The sequence below is a fragment of the Stegodyphus dumicola genome, chromosome 9, assembly GCF_044657685.1.
Source record: "Stegodyphus dumicola isolate Sdum_Otavi_A_Nest chromosome 9, ASM4465768v1".
Classification (NCBI taxonomy): Eukaryota; Metazoa; Arthropoda; class Arachnida; order Araneae; family Eresidae; genus Stegodyphus; species Stegodyphus dumicola.
The window spans coordinates 169,407,205-169,430,113 of NC_140776.1; the positions used below are offsets into that span (position 1 = coordinate 169,407,205).

Consider the following 22,909-nt stretch of genomic DNA (forward strand, 5'->3'; position numbering starts at 1 on the left):
TTACTGTAAGCAATTTTTTCCCGGAACAAAATTACATCATTATACACAATTACTGCTCTCTCTGCCGCTTGAAATTTTGTATAAGAAATTCAGCTTTGTTAAATTCTGAAGTGAGTAACTGCATAGAGATACTGAATTTTGAAACAATAAAACACTGTTCAAGAAATTTAATAGTAGTTTCATTTGTAAACCAATGTTAACGAGGACGTCAAAAATACCGACATACGTCATATACAACACATATCCCAAGGAATCTTTCACAATTAATCGAGTCTCCCTCTTTTAGATATGTCTTTTTCAGCTTTATATTCATGACATCATCTTAAATCTATAGTGTAATTTTTTTGCCTCAATAAACAAGGGAGAAAAAGCTCCTAGTCGAAATAGAGACTTTAAAATATTTCAGCAGTTATACCAGTTAGTGTCTTTGAGTTCGTCATCAATAGGTCCGTTGGTGTAAGTGTTCCTTAGCCCATTAAATCCCCGTCAATGGAATGAAAAAAAATTAGATCTTAGTGCAATGTCTCCCAGGCAAACAACAGCTAAAATGTTGACATTGCTATTTTTTCTTAGTTCAAGAAACCGTTCTGGTTTACGCAGACGTTTGTGAAATATTTCTCTAGATCAGAATTTTCGAGCATTCTTATGAATTCGCACACTTTGCACTGAATAGGTAATTGTCGGCACTAAATGTTCCTACAAAAGTCCGGAAGTATGTTGCTGCAACATATATAGTTAATAAAAATACAGAAAAATCTCCCAAATGTCGCACCTTTCCTTATATAACCACCGCTTTGCCTCTAAAGCGCCGTTCACACTGGAACATATCGGAGCTAACGAACACATCCGACGCAAACAACACAGCCGGTCAGCTAGAAAAAACCAGTTTTTCGTCACTACGGGCCCAGTTGAAAAATCTGAACTTCACGCAAAACGGAGCTAGTCGACACATGGAACCGACCAATCAGGAGAGTATTTCAAATCATCATCAGCAGCTTGCGCTTTCAATAAACAACATGGCTGAAGATATGAGCGACGATTGCAGTCTAATTGCTGAAATCCAGCGACATCCCGTTATATGGGATAACAGACTTAAGGAATATAAAAATAAAATAAAAAAAGAATGCGCGTGGATGATGATTGCGGATCGTCTCCATCGGAATGGTAAGTAATTTTCTTTTTTCTACATTTTTGTGTTTAGATTTTGAATCCGGAGTATTAACTGAATTACTGATATCAATGATCTCAGATAATATATCTATTTGTATTATAAAGTTAGCAATGAAATTAAAAGTAGTGAAAGCAAAACATGAACAAAAGCGTTAATGTAATTTTTGTCTTCCTTCTTAACTTTTCTCTTCATAAAAAGAAAGGTACTGTTTATTGCCTCATATAATAAAATAAATCGCACAAACTTTATAAATTCGCGCACTCTCTAATCAATTGGAATAAAAATACTATTAATAACAATAAAACATGTTTTTATTTTTCTAAATAATTTTTGATGATTTGGAACCTGTATACTTAATGACCAATTTTGAACAAAAGGAAAGAATAACCCCTTGCCATACTTAATTAGTCAACCCAGAAAAGAATAATGGTTATTATATAATACTGATATTTAGCATTCCCATTTTTCTCAAGTAATGATAATTATCTTAATATTTTAACTTTTACTGCTTTGAACTAAGTTCTAAAAACTTTACCTAATTGTCTTCCAGTTAATGCAATATCTCACTCAAAACATTTCCTAATTTTGCCTTGTAAACAGTTTGGGACAATGCTTTTAAACTTTTAATATTCATTTATTACAGTTGATGAGATTATGTTAGGGTGGCAGAATTTAAGAAAATTGTATTCGAGAAAAAAAAGAACAGCCAAGAGTGGAGATGGGGCTAACTCTGTTCAAAAACCTTGGCCTCTTGCTGCCCAGATGTCTTTTCTGGCTCCTGTTGTGATTTCAAGAAAGTAAGCTATACTTCCATGTCTTCTAAAACACTGTATATGTTTTTTTTAAGGAACCTTCTTGACAGATCATATAATTTTTTGAAAATGGATTTATTTACGATGAATTATATATCAGATTGCCAAAATAACATTTTTTATAACTGGTTGTTTACTGTGTTATTAAAAGTATTATGTCGATGATTAAGCCCTTATTTCAAGTTTGTGTTCAAATGTAAATAAACTGGCAGGACAGATAAGATCATCACTAGTATACAGTAGTGTGCTTAAATTCATAAAAATTCAGGTTTTCATACAAATGTAAAAAGCATGAGTTTCATTGTCTTTACACTAAGAATGACTTGTTTTCACCTGTTCCCAAAGCAGTTGTGTTGTAGACATGCTATTAATTACTGCTCGTAGGTGATAAGAAATTTACTTGTCTACCATTTATTTTGGAACGATACATTTTCACAAAACATAAATCTACTCTGTATGTTCACATTGGTATAAGCATAAAATAGTACACTCATTGTTCAAAAGCGGATTATTATATAATTTTTAAATGATTAATGATACACAAACTTAGATACAATGTCTTTTACTAACCTCATGCTGTTTTTGAGATAAAATGGTTTTAACTAATTATTTATTATGTTATGATCATTCTGACTTTTTCTGTTTATACAATTTTCATAAATTATTACAGCATATTAACCATTATTGTACTCATTGGTCTTCATATTCAAAATATAATTTTCCCAGTCATAATGACCATCTACTTCAGATGACTAGTTCTAAAAGTGATCAGTATTTCTGAGAACATATATATAAATACCACTAGCAAGTTTCATCTCTCAAGCACTATCATTACCACTGTCTATACATGTTCATTTGGAGGCGATTATACTTTTCTTTGTATGTAAGCCCTTTCAAGTATTTCAGTAAAAAACTTCACACCACACGCTAGCCACATGGGTATTTTTCATGGTTTAGCCCAGGAGTAGGAACCTTGTAGCTGTAGTGCGCCAAACCAGTTTACTAATATAATTCATGATGCTGTACAGTAGGAAATATTTAAAACAATTTGATTCACACAGCAATACATGCAGAGTTAGGGAACAGAAGGCGAGAATAAAGATTTAGAGTTATATTATATATTACTTTAACAAAAGTGTTCATTAGAAAAATTAAGCACTGTGATGAAATTCTGGCAACTAAACTTTCCTGACAGTGCAGAGAGTAAATACAGGAAGATTTATCTTTGTCTGATAACTTTCTTAAGAGTGGTGTAGAGTGCCACTGAGAACTGTACTGTGTGCCATAAGTTGCCGATGCCTGGTTTAGCACGCATGTTATGTGAATACAAGACAGTTTTCTGTAGAAAGTCCTCTAAAGAGGCATATTCTTTTGTTAGCCATCATGTGCCTAACAAACACATGATGTCATGTATATGACACGTAAATAATATATATAACCAAAGATTCATCTGTTTGTCTAAATCTTATAATATTTCTAAATATAAGGAGAAAGAAATCCTGGTCATAAATTCATAAATTCAAGTTAAAATTTTATTAATTTTTTTTTTTTGAAAAATAAGAGCCCTGACTAAAAAATACTTTTAACTCGGTTATCAAGTTCACTTTTTGGTCCTCTGTTTTACAAATTGTATTCAATGATTAAATGCATAATTTATCTTTAATATTTTTATATCCATTTTTTTCCATGTTCAACTGAAGATTAATAGTTATTCCCATTAATAATAAAATAATCATAGTATGACTAAAACAATTAGATACCCTGTTTTATGCATTAATGACATTGTTTTTATTGCATTAATAATGTAACTAATTGCAGAATTTTTAACAACAGAATAACTAACATATCAAACAGGAAATTTTTCTTAAAAATTCTATGAGTATTTCATTAATATTCATATTAAAAAACTCTCTTTTCGGGGAATATGAAACATAGGTAGCAATGAAGTTTACTTTTTATGTGACTTTGAAGCATTTTCTAAATGTTGAATTAACAGGTCAAACGTAATGAATAGCCACTGAGCTTAACCATCATGGACACTTAACAGAATGCTAGATATACCCAGAAATTATTTAAAATTATTTTTACTTGTTGCTAATACCATATCAAAGAGTGACATTGTGTTTTCTATCAATGACATGAAAATGTTTTTGCTTCTACAAATTAAAAGCTTTTAGAATTGTTTCCCCTTTTACAAAAGTAAAATAATTTGTAAAATGAAACAATTTTTTTTTTTTTTTTTTTTTTTTTTTTTTTTTTTTTTGCAGAACAATCACTAATGATATTTGGAATGAGGAGATGGAAGAAAATATGGAGCCAAGCCTCAATAGTTCTGTACATGACTCAGAATCCGACTTGAGTGCCACTGTTCCTTCTGATGATGAAAGAGGTGTAACCGATTTAGAAAGTTTATCAATAATGACAGACAGGGCAGAGGCAATGACAGAAAGGGTCGATTTTAGCAGAGAAGCTGCTATGACAGGCTCCAAAGCATCTGCATTAAAGAATGGCGATTCAGAATCCAATGTCTGCACTAAAAAGAGGAAAAAAGATGCAACAGATGAAATTCTGGATTTCATGAGAAGTACTACCTCTGTATTGACGGAAAAAGATGATGATGATCCCGACAGAAATTTCTTACTGAGTATGCTACCGGATTTTAAAGAATTAAGCAAAGAGGCAAAATACAAAGCCAAAATGGGTTTTCTGAGCTTATTGCATGAGTTGGGAAAATAAATAAAGTAGCTTCAACTCTTCCATGCTCATTGACTTCATTTTTTTATTTGCTACATAATATATTACTTGCGAAGAGAAAAATGTCTTTTTTTTATTATTATAGAATATTACTAGTATGCAATAAATATATGAAATTAGCTTAAATAATACATAATTTACATACAAAAAGAAACATAAAGAAAGCAGAAAAACTAAATAAATTTATTTTGCCAGGGAACAGCTCCTTCTTCATTAAAATAATGCATGAATCTTTCTCGAATGGCAGCTGCACATTCGGTAGCATTATTGGCACCTTGTCTACCAACTGATGGTAAATGGCTCTCGTCTTGCCTCTACAGACCTTCTTGAACAGATCCATCTTCAAACATAGAATCTGCGTATCCAAATGGACAGTAGCTCTTTGCAGCCTTACCCATTTCATTTCTCATCAGAAAATTATGTAAGCAGCAGCAAGCAAACACAATTCTATCTGCTCTGTCTGGCTGAACGTTGAGAGTGTTTCGAAGTACTCTCCATCGAGCCGTCAAAATTCCAAATGCATTTTCGATGCACCTCCTTGCTCTTGCCAGACGATAATTGAATATTCTTTTATTCCGAGGAAGGAGTTTCCCTGGGAATGGCCGCAACATATTTGTTTTTAAAGGAAATGCTTCATCTGTAATAAAAACAAATGGCAAAACCTTGTTACTTTCAGGAAGCAATGCTGGCTCAGGTAAAAATTTTGAGTTTTGTAATTTTTGACCTAACGAAGAATTGGCAAAAACTCCACCATCACTAATTCGCCCAAAATTTCCAATGTCCACATACAAAAACCTATAATGAGCATCAGATGCTGCCATTAAGACAATGCTGTGGAATCCTTTATAATTGATATAGGACGATCCTGCATTTGGTGGGGCTTGTATAGCAATGTGTTTACCTATAATGAAAGGGGAAAAAACACTATCAATAAAAACATATTTTATAAGATTTCATCATTCATGAATCTTTGTGAATATGTAATAAAGATATGATAAATTACAATCACAATTATTTTCTATTAAGAAGAAAATTTCAATGCTGAGAAAAGATTATTTTGTTCATATATCAAATTTCATTAAAACATAACACTAGATTTTGTCATTTATAGTGTTTAACTAGAATACTAAATATCATTATTTGTAATGTCATAGGTGTAATTATATATTCAATAGCATTTAATTAAATAATGAACTGCCAGGGTCAATACATTATTTCAAAATAAAAGGTATGCCACTAACCATCAACTGCACCAACACAGTTAGGAAAATTCCACTTGTATGAAAAACCATCTGAAACTTCAGTCCAATGGTTTCGTGAACGTATTTCAGGCAAACACAATGGGCCTAAAGTCTGACAAATTGCTTCACAGGTCTCATGTATAATACTGCATACTGTCGATTTGCCAATTCTAAAGCTAAAGGAAAGATCTGCATATGTTCCACCAATAGCTAAAAACCTTATAAAAAAAATAAATAAAAATACATATTTATTCTGAAATAAAATATCTGAAAAATAGAACTGGTTTGCCATTGTACACATGAAAAAAGAAAAATCTGATATATTTGTTAAACAATTTGTTAAAAATATTTGTTAAACATAAGCTTGTTTTGGTAATTTTAGTTCATCAACTGTTTGTTTGAATATTTATGCGAGTCTATTTTCAGAACTTTTATTTATTTACTTTTTTTTTTACTCAAAATGTGTTTTAAATAACTTTTTTCAAAACAAGCAGGTTTTTTTAAAAAAAGGACTAATAGTATATATGATAGAAAAGTAAACTCATTTTGCTTATATTTAGTAATAGATAAATGCAACTATAACTGGAAAACACAACTTTCCAAAAACAAATATCAGCTATCGTATATTAGCACAAGATGTACCTGATATTTCATAAGCATATTATTATAGCAAATAGAAGGGTAAAAGTATATTTACGGGTAAACATTGGTAATTTTTGGCGGTACATGCATACAGAGTTTGCACAATTCTTTGACTTGTTACTTTGGCTTTGTGTATCTAAAATCACCGCTACGCAAAGCTAAAATAACAAGTCAAAGAATTGCACAAACTCGGTATCCATCTGACACACATACCTTTCATACATACCTCCCTCATGTTACATACATCTATTTATTTTACCTTACAAAAGTAAAGAAACATAATGTATACACTACAAAGTCCATAATCCAAACTTGTTGGAACATTGGCGATTCCGGATTATAGATCATCAATTTAAATCAGGTAAGATGGCATGCAGAAATCATACAATTAAAAATATGAAACTGTAATTTATGAAATAAAGAGCAATTATGATCTAAAGGGTATCAAAATTTACAAAAAAAAAACTTAATATTTATTTGTTTACTTTATTAAACATTCATCATTTTGTCATATGGTCACTTTTATCATAACGAACCCTTTTTCTGTTAGTCATTGCAAGTGGGGTGTCGGAATTCACAAAATATTCAAAAAGTTCCTTTTTCTTTTTGCTTATATACAGTTGACTTTCCAATGTCATACTCATCGCATAATTTTGAGACTTTATCCATTTTTTGCAGCAATTCCAATTTTTGTTTGATGGACATCGAAACATGCTTTCGCTTTGTAGATCCTTTGGCAGCTCCTTAATTTGAAACTCTTTTTGACATAATCAAATGTTCAAACTTACTTTTTATAAAATTGCTCTAACAGTCTGCAAAAAATAATAAGCCGGATCCAATTAGAAGATTAAGGAACAGCGCAATCTGCAACATTAACTGAAATGCCTTAGATAATTTTAGCCTAGCTTATTGTAAACACATTGTACGTTTACGCATGCGCATAAAATTTGTAGCTTTGAGGTCCGGATTATGGACCTGCGGATTAGAGACTTTGCACTGTATATGCAGAGGCGTAGCTAGAGTTTCCAGCACCCGAGGGCAACTGATGAATTTGCGCCCCTTTCTGTGTGCCAATAATGGAAAACATTTCATTAAAAAATTTCGTAGCATCAATTTGGCACCCCTTTGATGCTGCGCCTGGGGACAGATGCCCCCCCTTGCCACACCCTAGTTATGCCACTGTATATATGTATACACATGGAAAATATGTGTGTGTATGTGCGTACATATACTCACACACATTTTCTTTTACATAATTAATGGCAACTACAGAGGTTATTGAATTTATGAGTCTTTACTTACCTCAAACAAAGTGCCAGCCTTTCTGATGGAGAAATTGGCTTTCTTAAACGAGTCGTCTTCTTTTCAATTTTCTTTCCAATCAGGGAAAGCAGCTGATCAAACTGATTGCCCTATTATTTAAATATAAATATATGATTTAGGTATAAATTTAAAAAAGTATTTTTAATTAAAGCTTAAACATCTGTGTATTTCATTAATTTAAATTTTTAAATTTGTTTTATTCCAATAATATTATATACATGCATTTTTCATGAGATTAAAAAAAGGTCACTGAAATGCAATGATCATAACATTTCTGTAAGGTTAACTAAAACTCATTGAATACTTAAGCTACTATTCTAGAAAGGGGAGGAAGCTTGTACAAAAGATAAAGAATAAAAATTTACATATTATTATGATGGCAGTGTGTACTTGGAATGTTTTGATCATACCTTAATAAAGAACTGCTAGGCTTTTTTAATGCCATAAAATGCTTATTAAAATTATATTCAGTATTACTTCAAGCAAGTCATTACAAAGTCTACTTATGCACACAATTACTAACCTTCGGACAACTCAGTATGGGTTAGAGCTGAATAAAAAGGGAAAATAAAGACGTATAGAATTATTAGTGTTATTGCGATCTGCACGGATTATTTTAATTTTGCTACTACTACTATTTATCTATCATACATTCATTAATATACAATGTGCATGTGAGAGAAAAAAAAAACTTTTAACATATATATTTGTTAATATATATTTCCATACATTTTTCCTAAAATAGTTAGGGTAGTTAACTCATTTTTTTATAATTGATATCCCATCACTAGCAGTGACAATAATAATTTGAAATATGAGAAAAATCAAGGCAACCTTATTTATTGAAATCAAGATAAATTTTTTGCTTGAAGTGAATGAAAAACTACTAAACTTACTTTACAATTTGGGTTAGTCTATATTTTAGGGTGTCCCTTGGATTATCACCAAGTTGTTGTTTAATTTATTGCCAAATTGTTGTTTCATTTATAGTAACCTGAGTAATTGAATGTTATAGAAACCCTATTAAAACATGATTGGTTGCATCATTGAGGTGAATTTGACTGATGGGGGAAAATATTTGTAAGTTCTTATTTCTGCGTTAGATGTCGATTAGTTCTTTGTTCCATTTGAGTTCCGTAATTATTGTGAAAAAGAAAACACGATGTGTCTAAGTACATTGAGTATTTTGTGATTTGCATGGTAAAATGGCTGACAGTAGTAAACTGGGTGTTTGGTGACATAGTACATGAGAATAGAAGGTGTTTTTTTTTTAAGTGGTTGAGAACAGAAGAAATTAAATTTTGTCGAATGTAATTCAATGGAATATTTTACCTGAACAATGATCATATCCAACTGCTGGAAGTCGTACAATTGGCTTTTTGATAATGGCTTCGTTCACATCTCAGTAAATCACACAGTGACATTTAAGGATTCAGAAACTGGAGCTCATCTCGAAACCATCAAAGATATGTGGAATATAATAAAAAGGGATTTTCGGAAGAAATACCACCTACAGTCCGGCACTACGTAGGATATTTTTTATTCTTATTTTTGTGAATTTATGTGGCGACAGCAGTATGCATATTCTAGTTCAGATAACTTTAGAAAGTTTTTGGATGCTGTTAAGGAATTTTGTGTACCACAGATTGGAGACACAGAAATTTCTAAATAAGGTAAGTCGATATTTCCTTTTTAAAGTTATTTTTCACTGTGTGATTTAAAATGCAGTTTACGGAGCTTTGATTGGCTACAAATTTGGTTCAATTTTGGCAATGAATAACTTTGTTTAAAATTATATGACATCATCATTCTACTGATTTTTTTAAAGTAAAACCAGATTGATGGACAAAGTCAAGGCTGTGCGCAATGCCAAGATTCTGCAATTCTCTGATGTTTTTATAAGTGAAAATATATCGATGTGTACATGGACACAGAGTTTGTGCAATTCTTAGCATTCTTCAATTAGCAAATAAGCTAAGCATTTTCATTTTACATTGCAAATCATACTTTCATTTTACATTGCAAATCATACATAAAAGGAAATGACAAATAACTAATCATCCTTCACATAAGCATTCTTTTCTTTATGCATTTTAAAATTCTCAATGTTTAAGAAAAATGCAGAAATTGCAATTTTCAATTTATTTTTTTGCAAGAAGCAGAAAATGTAATCTCCTTCATTGATTTGATGATGATTTTGATTTTGATGTTTAGCAGGCTCTTAAAAAAACATGATGAGCATGGATTACAACAAAACTGTATATTAAAATTTGAAATTTTGGGAAATGCTACTATAACATAACTATATTAATGTTATATTCAATGAAAATTGTACTTACCGACATCCTCGTAAAATTGAAGAATAAGTCATGATAATTCTCTCGTAGATGAGGTAGCAAAGCAGAATGATGTCCATGAATTGCTCTCTGCTGGTAAATGGATTTCACCCACTCACTTCGTGGCTTTTTGACTAAAGTCTTATACAATACATATGCTGCAAGAAGAAAACTCCGCAACAAAATACATTTTCGTTGTTTTCTGCTCACCACACGTTTCGATCGAACCATTTTTTTTTTTAAATTCGCTCTATCGCTCGAAGATTAACGGCGGAAGACTGTCTGCTACGAAACGTAAACAAATGAAAGCGCGCGCGAACTCCTACTCGCTTATTGGCTGTCGCTAGTGGACGCTTCTAGTAAGTGTGAATGAGCTAGGTTAGGTAGAGCCGTGTTTCATGCGCCGGTTAGCTCCGATAGCGTCGTTGAGTGTCAAGTGTGAATGGGCCTTAAGATTCAAGGCGGTTTCATTAAAAAAATGCTGCTGTAAAGTTTTACGAGCAATTTTCCTGCAAAAAAATAGCTAAACTTTTATACCATATAAGTTGAGGAGAAAACTGGTATGCAATAATTTGTTTTTCTCTAAACAGTTATTTAATAGTCTTGCCTCCCAAATTAATAGCTACATTTAGGAAAACATTATGATCTCAGATGGACGCAACTTGTACAAAATAACCCACCTCTCTAAGAAAAAACTTCGTCATCAAACTCTTTTCCGCGAAACTTATCATGTAATCCCAAAACCTTATCACGAGCAAGAAACTCCTTAAATATCAATTAAAATTGTTTTATTTGCGATTAACATTATCTTAACTTGGCATTTTCATTCTCAATTTTTACTTTTTACCAACTGTGCCATTTATTTTAAGACAACCTTTTCGACGCGAATTTACAGCTTTCGAACGCGGTTAAGCCACGCCCCATTTCGTAAGGTCTCTCACCCCTAGCATATTACAAAGATTATGTTTATGTGATTAAGCCAAAGCCTCGAGGGCTGTCTCCCTAAGGGCAGGGATGGCTTCGTCGAGGACTTCCTAATGAAAACTGGCTCGTATACACAATAAAGGTCAGTTCCAGGTTTCACGTTATGAAGGGAATATCGCACAGTTGGTACGGCGTTTCCGGCTGCATAAAAATTAGATCCGAAGGCCACTTGACGGTCGCTTGTTCGTAAGCGTAGATCTCGGAAGAGCAGCAGTGAGGGTAGAAGAGGGGACGTAGATCATTACAGGCCAGGCAAGACATAAATTTCGTCTATCAAATTAAATAACAAAAGTGTAAAATACATAAATATTTACAGCAATATATAAAGATAATAATGAATGCACTTTTAGGGAGGGATGTCATCGGATTCGCAGCTAGAAACCGATGCATAAAACGTGAGTTAAGTGCACGTAATACACAAATTAGGGAACGTAAAATGGAGTGAAAGGAAAAACAGTTGGGGTACACAGGAGTTAGCTTCTGGGCGCGATAAGATCATCCGAATTCACAAATCGTTACATAGTGCGATTATTGTGGAAATCTCCTTACGAAATGGGGCTTCGCTCATGGACCTTATAAGAAAGGTCCATTATATATTATTGTCCTCTTATAAGGTCTATGTTTTCAAAATTATGTTTACTGTTTATGATTACACTTATTGTGAAAACATAGTAACTAATTTCTTACCTACTAGTTTTATCGTAAACTCCTGCTCTATACCTAGTTTAAAATTAGTGCTAGTGATAATACATCCTCAGACTTAACGCTAATCGTTTTAAACCAAACTGCTTTGCCTATAGTAGGCAGAGCGGTGGATCTGTAGAATTTTTTTAACTCCTTCTCCCTGTTTTGATTAGCACGGAAGTGGGCTGATACCTATGTGGGTCGTCAAGAACTAACGGAAGGAATAACGCAACTATGAAGCAGACAGCTGATGTAAAATTTAAACTAAAATACTTTTCTTTTTACCCCATTAAATACGCTTCACCTAAAATTTACATTCTGTCAGAAAAACGGAAAAGAAGAACACACAGGGAAGATGCGTAATATAAAAAATCTGATTAATTAAAATATATAAAATGTGTACAGTTTTCTCTATACTATGGAATAGTCTATTCTCTATACTACTACAGGCTACTATGGGATCTTATTTCGGTAAAACTATGAGATGTAACCATACTTACATCCGTCATATTTAAACGTGTATCTACATTTGTATAATAAATTGATTCCTTTGCTTTCATAGAAAACATTGACTTTTGATTTATGATTGTTTTCAGTTCAGTTTGTTTCTAGAGAATCCGATAATTTCGATTTAGAAACAGCCATTTATATTCAGTATATATTATATTGCATTACCCATGCCACCTCACGTGTAATAACACATTCTAGGAAAATCAAATTTCTTTCAACTGCGATTATATCTTCCCAGTTGATATATATTCAACTTGATTTATTAACGCTGTTACATGCAGTAAAACCAGTTGTTACACTTTCATTAAATGTTTAAAAAGACATTATCTTTCATTCTATTTCAAAATTGCATCATTGCTTTGCTACATGTCTTCATCTCATACAATTATTAATATAAAATAGCCGCAACATAATTTAGACTAATTCAAAAAAATTAAAATCCTCAACCTGGCTAGGCCGTATGCGTAAATAGAAGAACATTTCTAACGAAAGAATTAAATATTATCGTGCACGTGAATCTTATAATGTGGATAAACAACGAAGAATATTTTTGATTAAAAGAGAGCGACAGCGAAATGGAAACATAGCGAGCTAGAAAGATGCAGAAACAGAAGCCGCATTTTGGAATTATAATCATCTTCTTTTTAGATGGCATTTTTGGAATCTTTGGGATTTTCAGAGTCAAAGAACGTTTGGAAGATTTTACTGAATATTTAGTGCTTTAATTTTCATTCGGTTACCAAAATCATTATTTCAGTTATGAACTCATTAAAATTTTGTTTCTTTGCAGCCAAAGGGAAATGAGCATAAAGTTCGCTATGCAGTTTTAATCTCTTACTACATTGTTCATCACTGACAGCAGAGGAACCATGTCTGAGAATACCTTCTGGATGCCAGATTTACCCTGTTCCACTTCCAGCCCTTCCATTACAGCATGAAAACTCCCTTGAGCATTCTGCAGTAACTCCAGTATTAAGGTCTCCGGTCAAATATTGGGTCGTTTAATACAGGTACCCAAGTATGTGCTGCAGCCACTTCACCTTTCCTAATGATTTTCTCCTTATCATTGATGCTGGCAATTATCACAGGAAAAGTGTCCTCGATAAGTCGGCGAGTGCCTAGGAGACTAGTTTGGAACCAAGGTTCTTTAATATACTAAGGTTAGGCCAGGAACGGAAAAAGCGTGCCATTGGTTGCTGGTAGTGACGTCACCCGGGAGACAAGACGCATCGGCCGACGCGTCTGCTACATGATTTTGGTAATGGAAAAAATGTAAACTAAAGCAAAATGATCATTTTATATGTGGTAGATACACCGGAAATACTTTCCGATTAAGTATTTTGTTAAAGAAAATGTTTATTTTATGCACAGAATTCGTACGAATGCTGAAAATAATTGTAAACATTAAATTCTTTTCGTAAAGGAAAGCATTAGAAAATGAAAAACGTTATTTAAGTTAATTAAGGGAAATAAATATTGTAAAACAAGGTATTTTTCAATATATTTTCGTAGTATTGTTTGCACTAAATAAATCTTGTTGAACAGAACGCATGATGGCATAACTGCTAAGACCATGGCAAAAACATAATCAAAAAGTATTATTCTATTTATTTTCATAGATCATGCACTTTTTTTAATACAAATGAACTTTGACATTCCATGAGAAATATATGATCGTGATTTTCAGTTTAAATTACTAATCTCAAGCAAAAATATATATAAAGAGATTTGACTTAACAAATTCATATTTAAATACCATAAAATTCTACAAATGTCTTAATATCCGTCATTATACTTTTAAATAGTATACTTATCACATTCTTTTTAAAGTGAAAATGCACTTCATACTGATTCACTTCAGATTTTAGCAGAAGTGCGTATATTTTCAGTATAATCTAAAAGTACTCTTATAATCCCTTCACTCCCAAGATTTCTATATAACATTTATCCTGACGTGATTATTTGCTACAGTAAATAATCTTCGATATTGGCATCCTGTTCTTCCTTCCATACATTAAAAATGGAACAATTAAAATACATTTTCTTACACATATACGCACAATAATAATAATAATAAACTTGCCCTACATCTTAGTTTCGGCCCACCAGCGGTCAAGCGGTAAAGTCGCTGAACACTGGTAGTTCGGTTCGAATCCCGCGAACGGGCTGGCTGCATGGGTGTTTTCGTGGTTTTCCTCATGTGTAACGTGTATACGAGCCAGTTTCCCTGAGAAAGTCCTCCACGAAGGCATCACAACGCAGATAGCCCTAGTGTGCTTTGCCATAATTAAATACACCACCACATCTTAATTTCAATTCAGCCTGTACATAAATTAAATATTTTTAATTACTAATGTATTTTTATCAGGTTGTTTCTTAAAATACTTTTGTTATACTCGAAATATGCGTTCAATATTGAAGTATTTTTCTTTCTCTTATAATTAAAAACAAGTTATATGGAATCAAAATTAAAACATATGCAGCAGTTAAATAACACTGAACAGAATATCTTACTTACTCTTTCGCTATTTGTATTGTAGCATTATACACAGATTTCTTTTCCTTCAGGTTCAAGCATGTGTAAGTTAAATCAATTAAATTACATCACACATACCTGTATGCATCAGTTAAACAACACTGAAGGAAATATGTCACTCACTCATTCGATGTTTGCATCATAGTGTGGTCGAGAAATTGTTCTTTCCTCACGGTGAGGCATGTATCAGTTTACTTAGTTCGCAAAGCTTAACCCAGACGCTGCTTCAATACATAGAATTACGTTTGGGATGTAAAGAAAGTAACCAAAAGATGTGAATGAAGTTGGATACGCGAATTTATTTATAACTAATCATTCAGGTACTCAGTATTGGTAAACATGACACTGAGTTTAAATATCTCACTACGTTGTAAGTCTCATACACAAAATGAAGATTATGATAAAAATGATTTAAAATGAGAAATTTTTCAATTTAAATGTAAAATAGGAGTAAAATGAAAAATAAATGTAAAATTACATCACAGTTATGTATGAAAACTACATAACTTCATTAAAAAAATAGTTATTTTATCTGGTTGTAAAGAGTGTTTTCCGCTAAAAAACGTATTAACGTGTATAATTCTGAAACAACGCTATAGCACAATTTGCCACTTCCGCCTAGGTATAATAGCAAATTAACAACACAAATCAAATCAAACTGTTAATGCAACGAAAGTAAACAAACGCCAAGAACTAACGCTGTCACCCACATGACGTCATGCGTATGTGGCTTAACTTTCTCCCTGCACTGCGCATCGCTCTTGGGCCCCCCCCCCCTGGTTTGGAACTATTAGTTCGTAGTTTAGTATTTGTGAGTAACTACAAAAACTCGTATGCAGTCCGCCCATTCGCCTGGAATCGAACCCAGGGCGAACAACCTGTATTCTGTGATTTTACCGATCAGCCACTATTGCGCGCAAACTATTATCGAGCCGAAAATTTTCTAGAATGGATGATAATAGGAGAAGTTTCAACATACTCCTCGAAGTATCAAAGTGCCTGGTTGCTGAAGTAAGCCCTTTTGAAAGTTTGGAAAACGTGACAAAAATAAAGTGCAAAACGAATCTCTGTTTGATATGGAATCTGCTCCGAACAATGTATTACAAGCACTGACTTATTTTTACACTTACAGTGAAAGTTCTTAAGATAATTAGAATAGCAGCATGAGTTTAAATAATTATTTTTGTCATCATTTCATCCATTTCATTTCACTTCATTTCAGCTGAAGAAACTCTCTAAAAGTAAGTTTAAAACAGAAATCTGATGGAAATACTATGCAGGAAATCTCAATACGTAAATTCTATTTTTGAACAAAATCCTGATATTCTCGTTCATTGCTATCGATCGGTATTGGCATATATCTCTGATAGGTTTTACGAAAATATGTTATAATTTACTAGCTTGTAAACAAATGAATGCACCTTATACGGGTTAGACTATCAAATACTTCTGAAATTCAGTTTCTCAAATTTCAACAGGATATACATCTTGACATGAAAAAATGTTTCGAGTCGACGATATCATGGATTTTTTTAATTATATTTACAGCTTAAGAGTATACTTTTTTAAAAGAATTATAACCAATTCCTTAGTCACTACTTTTTTCTTATACGCTTGCGCTACATGCATTTTAAAATTAGGAAGCACTCTTTCTTTTTTTTTTTTTTTTTTCTATAGCATCTCTTATTGCTTTCTTAAATGTATCTGCGTTGCCTGTAAAGGCAGGGGAGAGGTGGATTTAGACTAAACTGTAGTTTTCTTGTTTCATGGAGCCGACTAGCGGCTCAGCGGTAAAGTCACTGATCGTTAGTAGTTCAGTCTGAAGTTTAAAAGCCCACCAGCGGCCGAGCGGTAAAGTCGCTGAACACTGGTAGTTCGGTCCGAGGTTCGAATCCCGCGAACGGGCTGGCTGCATGGGCGTTTTCGTAGTTTTCCCCATGTGTAACGTGTATACGAACCAGTTTCCCTTAGAAAGTCCTCCACGAAGGCATCCCTCCCCTTAAGCAGATAGCCCTCGAGGCTTTGCCATAATCACATACACACACACACTGAAGCTTGAATTTCGCGAACGGGTTGGCGGCATGGGCGCATTCGTAGTTTTACCCATATATAAGCTAGGTTTCCTTAGAAAGTCCTCCACGAAGGTATTCTTCCCTTTGTACTTAAATTGTTTCTTCCGTTTGCCATTCACTACAAAAGCATCCATAAACATAATGGATTTAGAGGGGGTGTGTGATTATGATTCAACACCTCATTAAAATTAACGGAATTTTAAAGAAATTATGAAGTCCTTTTCTAGTGATGCATTCCCAGGAGTATGCGTAAAAGCTAATTCTTCCAGTGAAACAAAATTAGCAGTTTGAAAATTTTAAAATTTTTCAAAAAAGGAAAAGGATTTAGGCTTTAAAAAGATCGATTATGTTTCATTCTGGGCCTTTACCCTAAAGCCGCCTCCCCCGAAGAAGGCTTTTATCAGTTGAAGGACTTAGTTGAAGGATTTTTGCAAAACTTTCAAATGTTAAATTGCAAATTTACCTCTCGGTTGCTGGTGGATCCGCAAATATAACAAAAAAAGACCTAACATCTAATTTACAAAATGCTTCTCTCATGGAAAGTTATTGGCTCGCTTTGATTGAATTGAAAAAGCGTTTATTATTGGAAAGTATATTTATACTCAATTTTTGATAGTCAATAGTAATACTTCCCGGAGTTTGGTACCTTGTCGTGGTCTGAGGGCTCCACATCCTAAGGGAGGTGGTTTGAATCCAAATTCCAAAAGAGATTGACAATGGATCAGAAAATTCAGACAGAGACTGTTGTGCAAAGTGATTTGATTGAAGAAGCTCGAATTATAATAAGTGAGCTTGAGACTTGTTTGGAAGATGCAAGCAGAGTTACAATTGCAATAAGAAAGAAAGCTTTTAACACGCAAGAAGTGTTGTTTAGTTACTTGGTATTCCAAGCATTGGAGATTGAAAATTTAAAAGGAAAACTAAAAATTATTGGACAAGAAGCCACAACGTGAAAGACCATCTGCTGAAGTTCTAAAATGGCAGAAAACAAGTATTAAGAAAATGTATCTGACAAAGGAAAAAACTAAGAAAATTGAAGAACATGCGGTTCTACTATATCCAAGTGAAACAAGGACTTCTTCTGAAGACGTCAAATCAAAAGTGTTTGAAGTGATTGATCCAGTGAAGATTAGCATTAAAAATGTCAGAAAAGTGAATAATGGAGGATTGGTTGTACAATGTTCGAAGAAAGAAGATATTGTTTCATTAGAACGAGAAATAAAAACGAACTCTCTCTTGTCATGTAAAAGTCATATCTCTTATTCATGTAAAAGGTCCTAAAAAGAAATAATCTAAAATTATATTGTATAACGTGGATGAAGAATTGGACAAAGATGAAATTTTGGAAGCAATTAAGACACAAAATCAAATATTAGAAAATGGAGGAATTGAACTTATGTTCAAAATAAAAATTAAACCCAAAAAGTACATTAGGTAGCAAATATTCAATCAGATAAGTTTGGTCCGATTATGAACCAGAATAAAATTAATTTGAAATGGTATAGAAGCACAGTAAAAGAGTACCTAAATGGTATAAGATTTTTTAAATGTCAGGAGTTTGGTCATTTTTTCAAAGTAAATGTGATAAGGATTCGATATGTGGGAAAAGTTCAAAAAAAGGACATACACTGACTACCAATAAGTATTTGGACAACTGTGATAGAAAAGAGAAACTAACTTTATTCAAAATCAATAATTGGTAGAGCCTCCACGAGAGGTAATTACAGCATGGACCCTCCGGGGCATACTTTCCACAAGTCTTTGTATGACAGCTAGTGGTATTTTCTTCCACTCGGCTTGGAGAAGACATAGAAGTTCCTTCACCGATTTTGCACGGGTAGTGCACCCCTGAATTCGGCGATGCAACTCGTCCCAGAGGTTCTCGATAGGGTTCAGGTCTGGACTCTGGGCAGAACAGTCCATTCGATAAACTCCATTGGCACCATACCAACCCTTGGTTAACGTCGAAACATGACAACTGGCATTGTCGTCCTGAAAATAACAGGGGTCCAACCCGTAAAACTGCCACAACGTAAGAAGCACATTGTCATCCAAAATAGTGCAGTAGGCATCGGAGTTGAGTTTACCAAGAATGAGGACCAAGGGTCCCAGCCCATACCAGGAGAAACACCCCCAGACCATAATTCCACCTCCGCCGAACTTGACTGTTGGCACAATGCATTCTGGCAGGAGACGTTCTCCAGGTAGACCCCAGACCCTGCCATCCGAACGGTAAAGGGTGAACCTTGATTCGTCACTCCAAAGAACCCGTTTCCACTGATCTACGGTCCAATTTCGATGTGCTTTGCACCATATTAACCGAGCAGCGCGATTGGACTTTGTGATCAAAGGCTTATAGGCAGCAGCACGACTATGAAAACCAAGCAGATGTGCTTCCTTACAGTTGGTATTCATTGAAACAATACTCCCGAATGCCTGTTGAAACTCCTCGCGGATGAGCAGTTGGGTGTGGTTCTTCCGAATTTCTCTGGACAGCACTCGTCGGTCTCTTATCTCCCAGTTTCGTTGGTCTGCCAGCTCGGGGCACATTCCGACAATTACCGCTTACCTTCCACCTCTTAATCACATAGGCCACTGTCGATTTTGGGTGCTTCAGATCGCTAGATATGTCCCTTAAGGATCGGCCACATTTGTGATACCCGATAATTATACCTTTCTCGAAATCAGAGAGCTCCGAACTGCGAGGCATCTTGCATGCAACTAAAGCCGATGCTGTTTCCTACACGATATATACCGGCGGAGTCCATGACGTACCTTAGGACCGCAGATATCGTCATTTGCATAGGTGTCCAAATACTTATTGGTAGTCAGTATAATCATTCGGAATGCAAAAGTGAACCTAAATGCATTAATTGCGTACAAGCGAATAACAAATATAAATTAGCGTTGAAACTAAGCATTCAAGCTGGAACAACAGGAAACTGTTATACGGCATTGACTGCGCTCTGTCAAATTTGCTCAGTGTGTGCTATATGACCTGCCCTCCAAAAGCTAATTAACAACATGTTTTTAAAGCTCACTATTACGAGATGAGTAAAATTTAAAGTTACATTTTATATGCAAGATGGTAATGTAATTTAAGGAAAAAACCTTCTATTCCGGCGTATATTGCGGAGTTTGAGTACAAAAATTAAGATCTAAGTTTACAGGTGCGCGCTATACGCTGGGTATAATAATGGTAGATTTAAAAATAAGGAATGAGCATAAAAAATAAATTTATGTATATACTATTATATATGTACTATATTTTTATAATAAGATATTTCTATATATGTTTGTTTCTTTTCATGGGAGCTAGATTTACTACTAAAAGGATGAACTTTATTTAAAAACTGTACTAAATGATCAACAGTATTTTAATTAAAGCTAATGCGATTTACTAAAGCCTTCGATTCGCCCTTTAAAACCATAGCTTCAAATGACTACAGCAAGAGAAAATATGCAAATCCTAATTCCATGAATTATATCTCCCTTTTCTCGAAATTCCACAATAGCATACTTTTGGACAGCTGCATTGAATAAAATCCACCCTCTTTGCGGGAATTTTTTACTCCATCAAGCATTTAACCCATACTCATATTGTTAGCCTTATGGCTTGTCAATTTCGTATACCAAGATGTCTAGGAATGAACGAATGTCTATGATAAATCTTCTAATATGTGACGTGAAACGATAAGAGCATTGCAAACGTATCATTTACGTTTCATCGCAAAGAATTGGGTGCGCACTATACGGCGAATATACCCCAAAATTAACAATTGTTGCTTGCAATTATAGACGTGCGTTACACGCCGGAAAATAGGGTATGTGCAAAAACATTAACTACGACTTTTATATTATATAAAAAATATTTATAATGGTGTTCTAGTATACTGGGGAAAATGATAGCATTTGTGGATATTTAATTTTTTTTTACAAATTTCGTTTTCGTTGACAATATCCAAGACAGTGTATGATTTGAGATTTCCTACCGGGATAAAGTTTCTCCTGACACAAGCTTAGCCAGTAATATCAAGGAGAGTTTTTCAAATGTCCAAGAGATGTCGTTTGGACGATTCTTTTAGGTTGCGGGCGATCGGATAGACGGAAATGGGGATGTCACAACCTCATGCTGCTAGACGTCTCTATGTTTCCTGTAGTGCTGAATATCTCGTATGAAAAGACTGGATCTTCAGACTGTGATATGCAAAACAGAAATGCATCTGAGAACTGCAGTGGAAAAGTATTTGACCCGGGTATGTCTTAATGAAAAGACTGAGACTGAAATTTATTCGAAACTTTAATTTTATAGAAATTTAAAATTGTTATTTGCAATTTCTGTATATAACTTGTACATAGTGTAAATACCTGTTTGTCATATTATGTTTTGTTTGTATCGAATTATGCTTCTGACCAAGGGTTGTATTGCCCGGGACGTGCATTTCCTGGAAGGGGGCAGTGTTACAAAATGTACAGGAGCGGTAAGATGGCTTCCCCTCAGAGCAGTTTTAGTGTTGCCACTAATTGGCAAGGGAAGGCACGGTTGCCACATTTGTCGAGAAATCGCCCATTTGACGACAAAATTGGCGATATACCATGGACGGATGGAGAACCTTCTGAAACGAATTCTTACCAGTTTATCCCAGAATGTTCTCGAACAGAACCCGAAAGCTATATAAACCCTGCTGGTCCGCAGTCAGTTAGTGTGTGTGCCTCGTCTAGCGAGCAGATAGTCAGTCATTGAGCGAGTATCTCGAAGTCTAGCCCCGAGCTGATCGTCGAGTGCATCGAGAGAGTGTTTTAGTGCATCGTCGAGTTTTGCCTTAGACTGTGCTGAGTCGAGAGCTATACTCTTGTGTTTCATCGAGTGAATCGCGTGGAGAGTCTCGGGAGTACGTGGAATTCCGAGAACGAAGAAGCAGAGTTGAGAGTTGTACTCGGGTGCTTTGCACTGAGGCTGTCTCCACCGTTATTGCCTGACAGTGTAAAGGCTGTGTCGCTGAACGTGTCCAGCGTGTTTATAGGAGTTCGACGACTGTAAACGAGATTTTGGAGTTGTCCCGATTAATATCGGCGAATAAAGTGTGTTTTGATACTTCATCAAATGTCGTCGTAATTCAGTCCAAATCCACACGAACCCCGTATGAACGTGAAGGAAGAAAATAACGTAACAACTGGTGTCAGAAATGAAAAACGTAACCATATGAAAACGTTTGCAAATAATTTAAATTTTTCCTTGAATTTTTGTTTAAAATGTTTCCTTGAAGTGGAAAATTCAGCTCATTTAGTTTTCCAAATAGTATATTATTCAAATAAAATAGTTTTTGTAGCCACAACTTATTACGGAATAAATTCACAAAATCAGATTTTTATTCATGTATTATTTTATTTTTTAAAATCATATTTATTCTTTCCGAAAGAGAAGAACTTTACCTTTGAACTTTAATAATTTTTAAACTGTGGCTTCTTGAAAGCCTCCTTGCCTCTGCATGTAATAATTAGCTTTCGTATTCGGAACTAAGTTGTTGTTGCTTTTGTCTTGTCCATATTACATGAAGCAGTGGTTCGCAAAACCTACTCAGAAGAGAGGCTGGACTTCTGGTTTCCACCCCAATTTTGAGGGAGAGCACATTCGGAGCCCTCTCACTAATCCACACGAGAGGACGTTTGGCTCGCCGCATATTTAGTGTGCCTCCATACCGCACCGACACTATACATTAATCATTTAAAGGTTTTTCTTTCTTTTAATTTTATGATAATGTTATATGTACGAATAAAGTATTATGTTTATTTGTTTTTCTAATATTTCTCGAATAAATACTTTTCATTCCCAGTCACAACTTT

At 34.2% G+C, this 22,909-nt stretch overlaps 1 protein-coding gene across 1 annotated transcript; it reads left to right on the forward strand.

Annotated features, from left to right (window-relative positions):
- The first annotated feature begins 1,842 nt into the window (after positions 1-1,842).
- On the forward strand, positions 1,843-4,734 carry LOC146995553 (uncharacterized). The gene is made up of 2 exons (XM_085824338.1): positions 1,843-1,968; positions 4,251-4,734. The coding sequence occupies exons 1-2, from the start codon at positions 1,934-1,936 to the stop codon at positions 4,717-4,719; spliced, it is 504 nt and encodes a 167-aa protein (XP_085680464.1). The 5' UTR covers positions 1,843-1,933; the 3' UTR covers positions 4,720-4,734.
- Positions 4,735-22,909: the final 18,175 nt, after the last annotated feature.

Bases quoted from the DNA above. Each gene is read 5' to 3' on its own strand.
- LOC146995553 (XM_085824338.1), top strand. From the start codon at position 1,934: ATGTCTTTTCTGGCTCCTGTTGTGATTTCAAGAAA. The intron at 1,969-4,250 runs GTAAGCTATACT...TTTTTTTTGCAG, and splicing joins CCTGTTGTGATTTCAAGAAA to AACAATCACTAATGATATTT.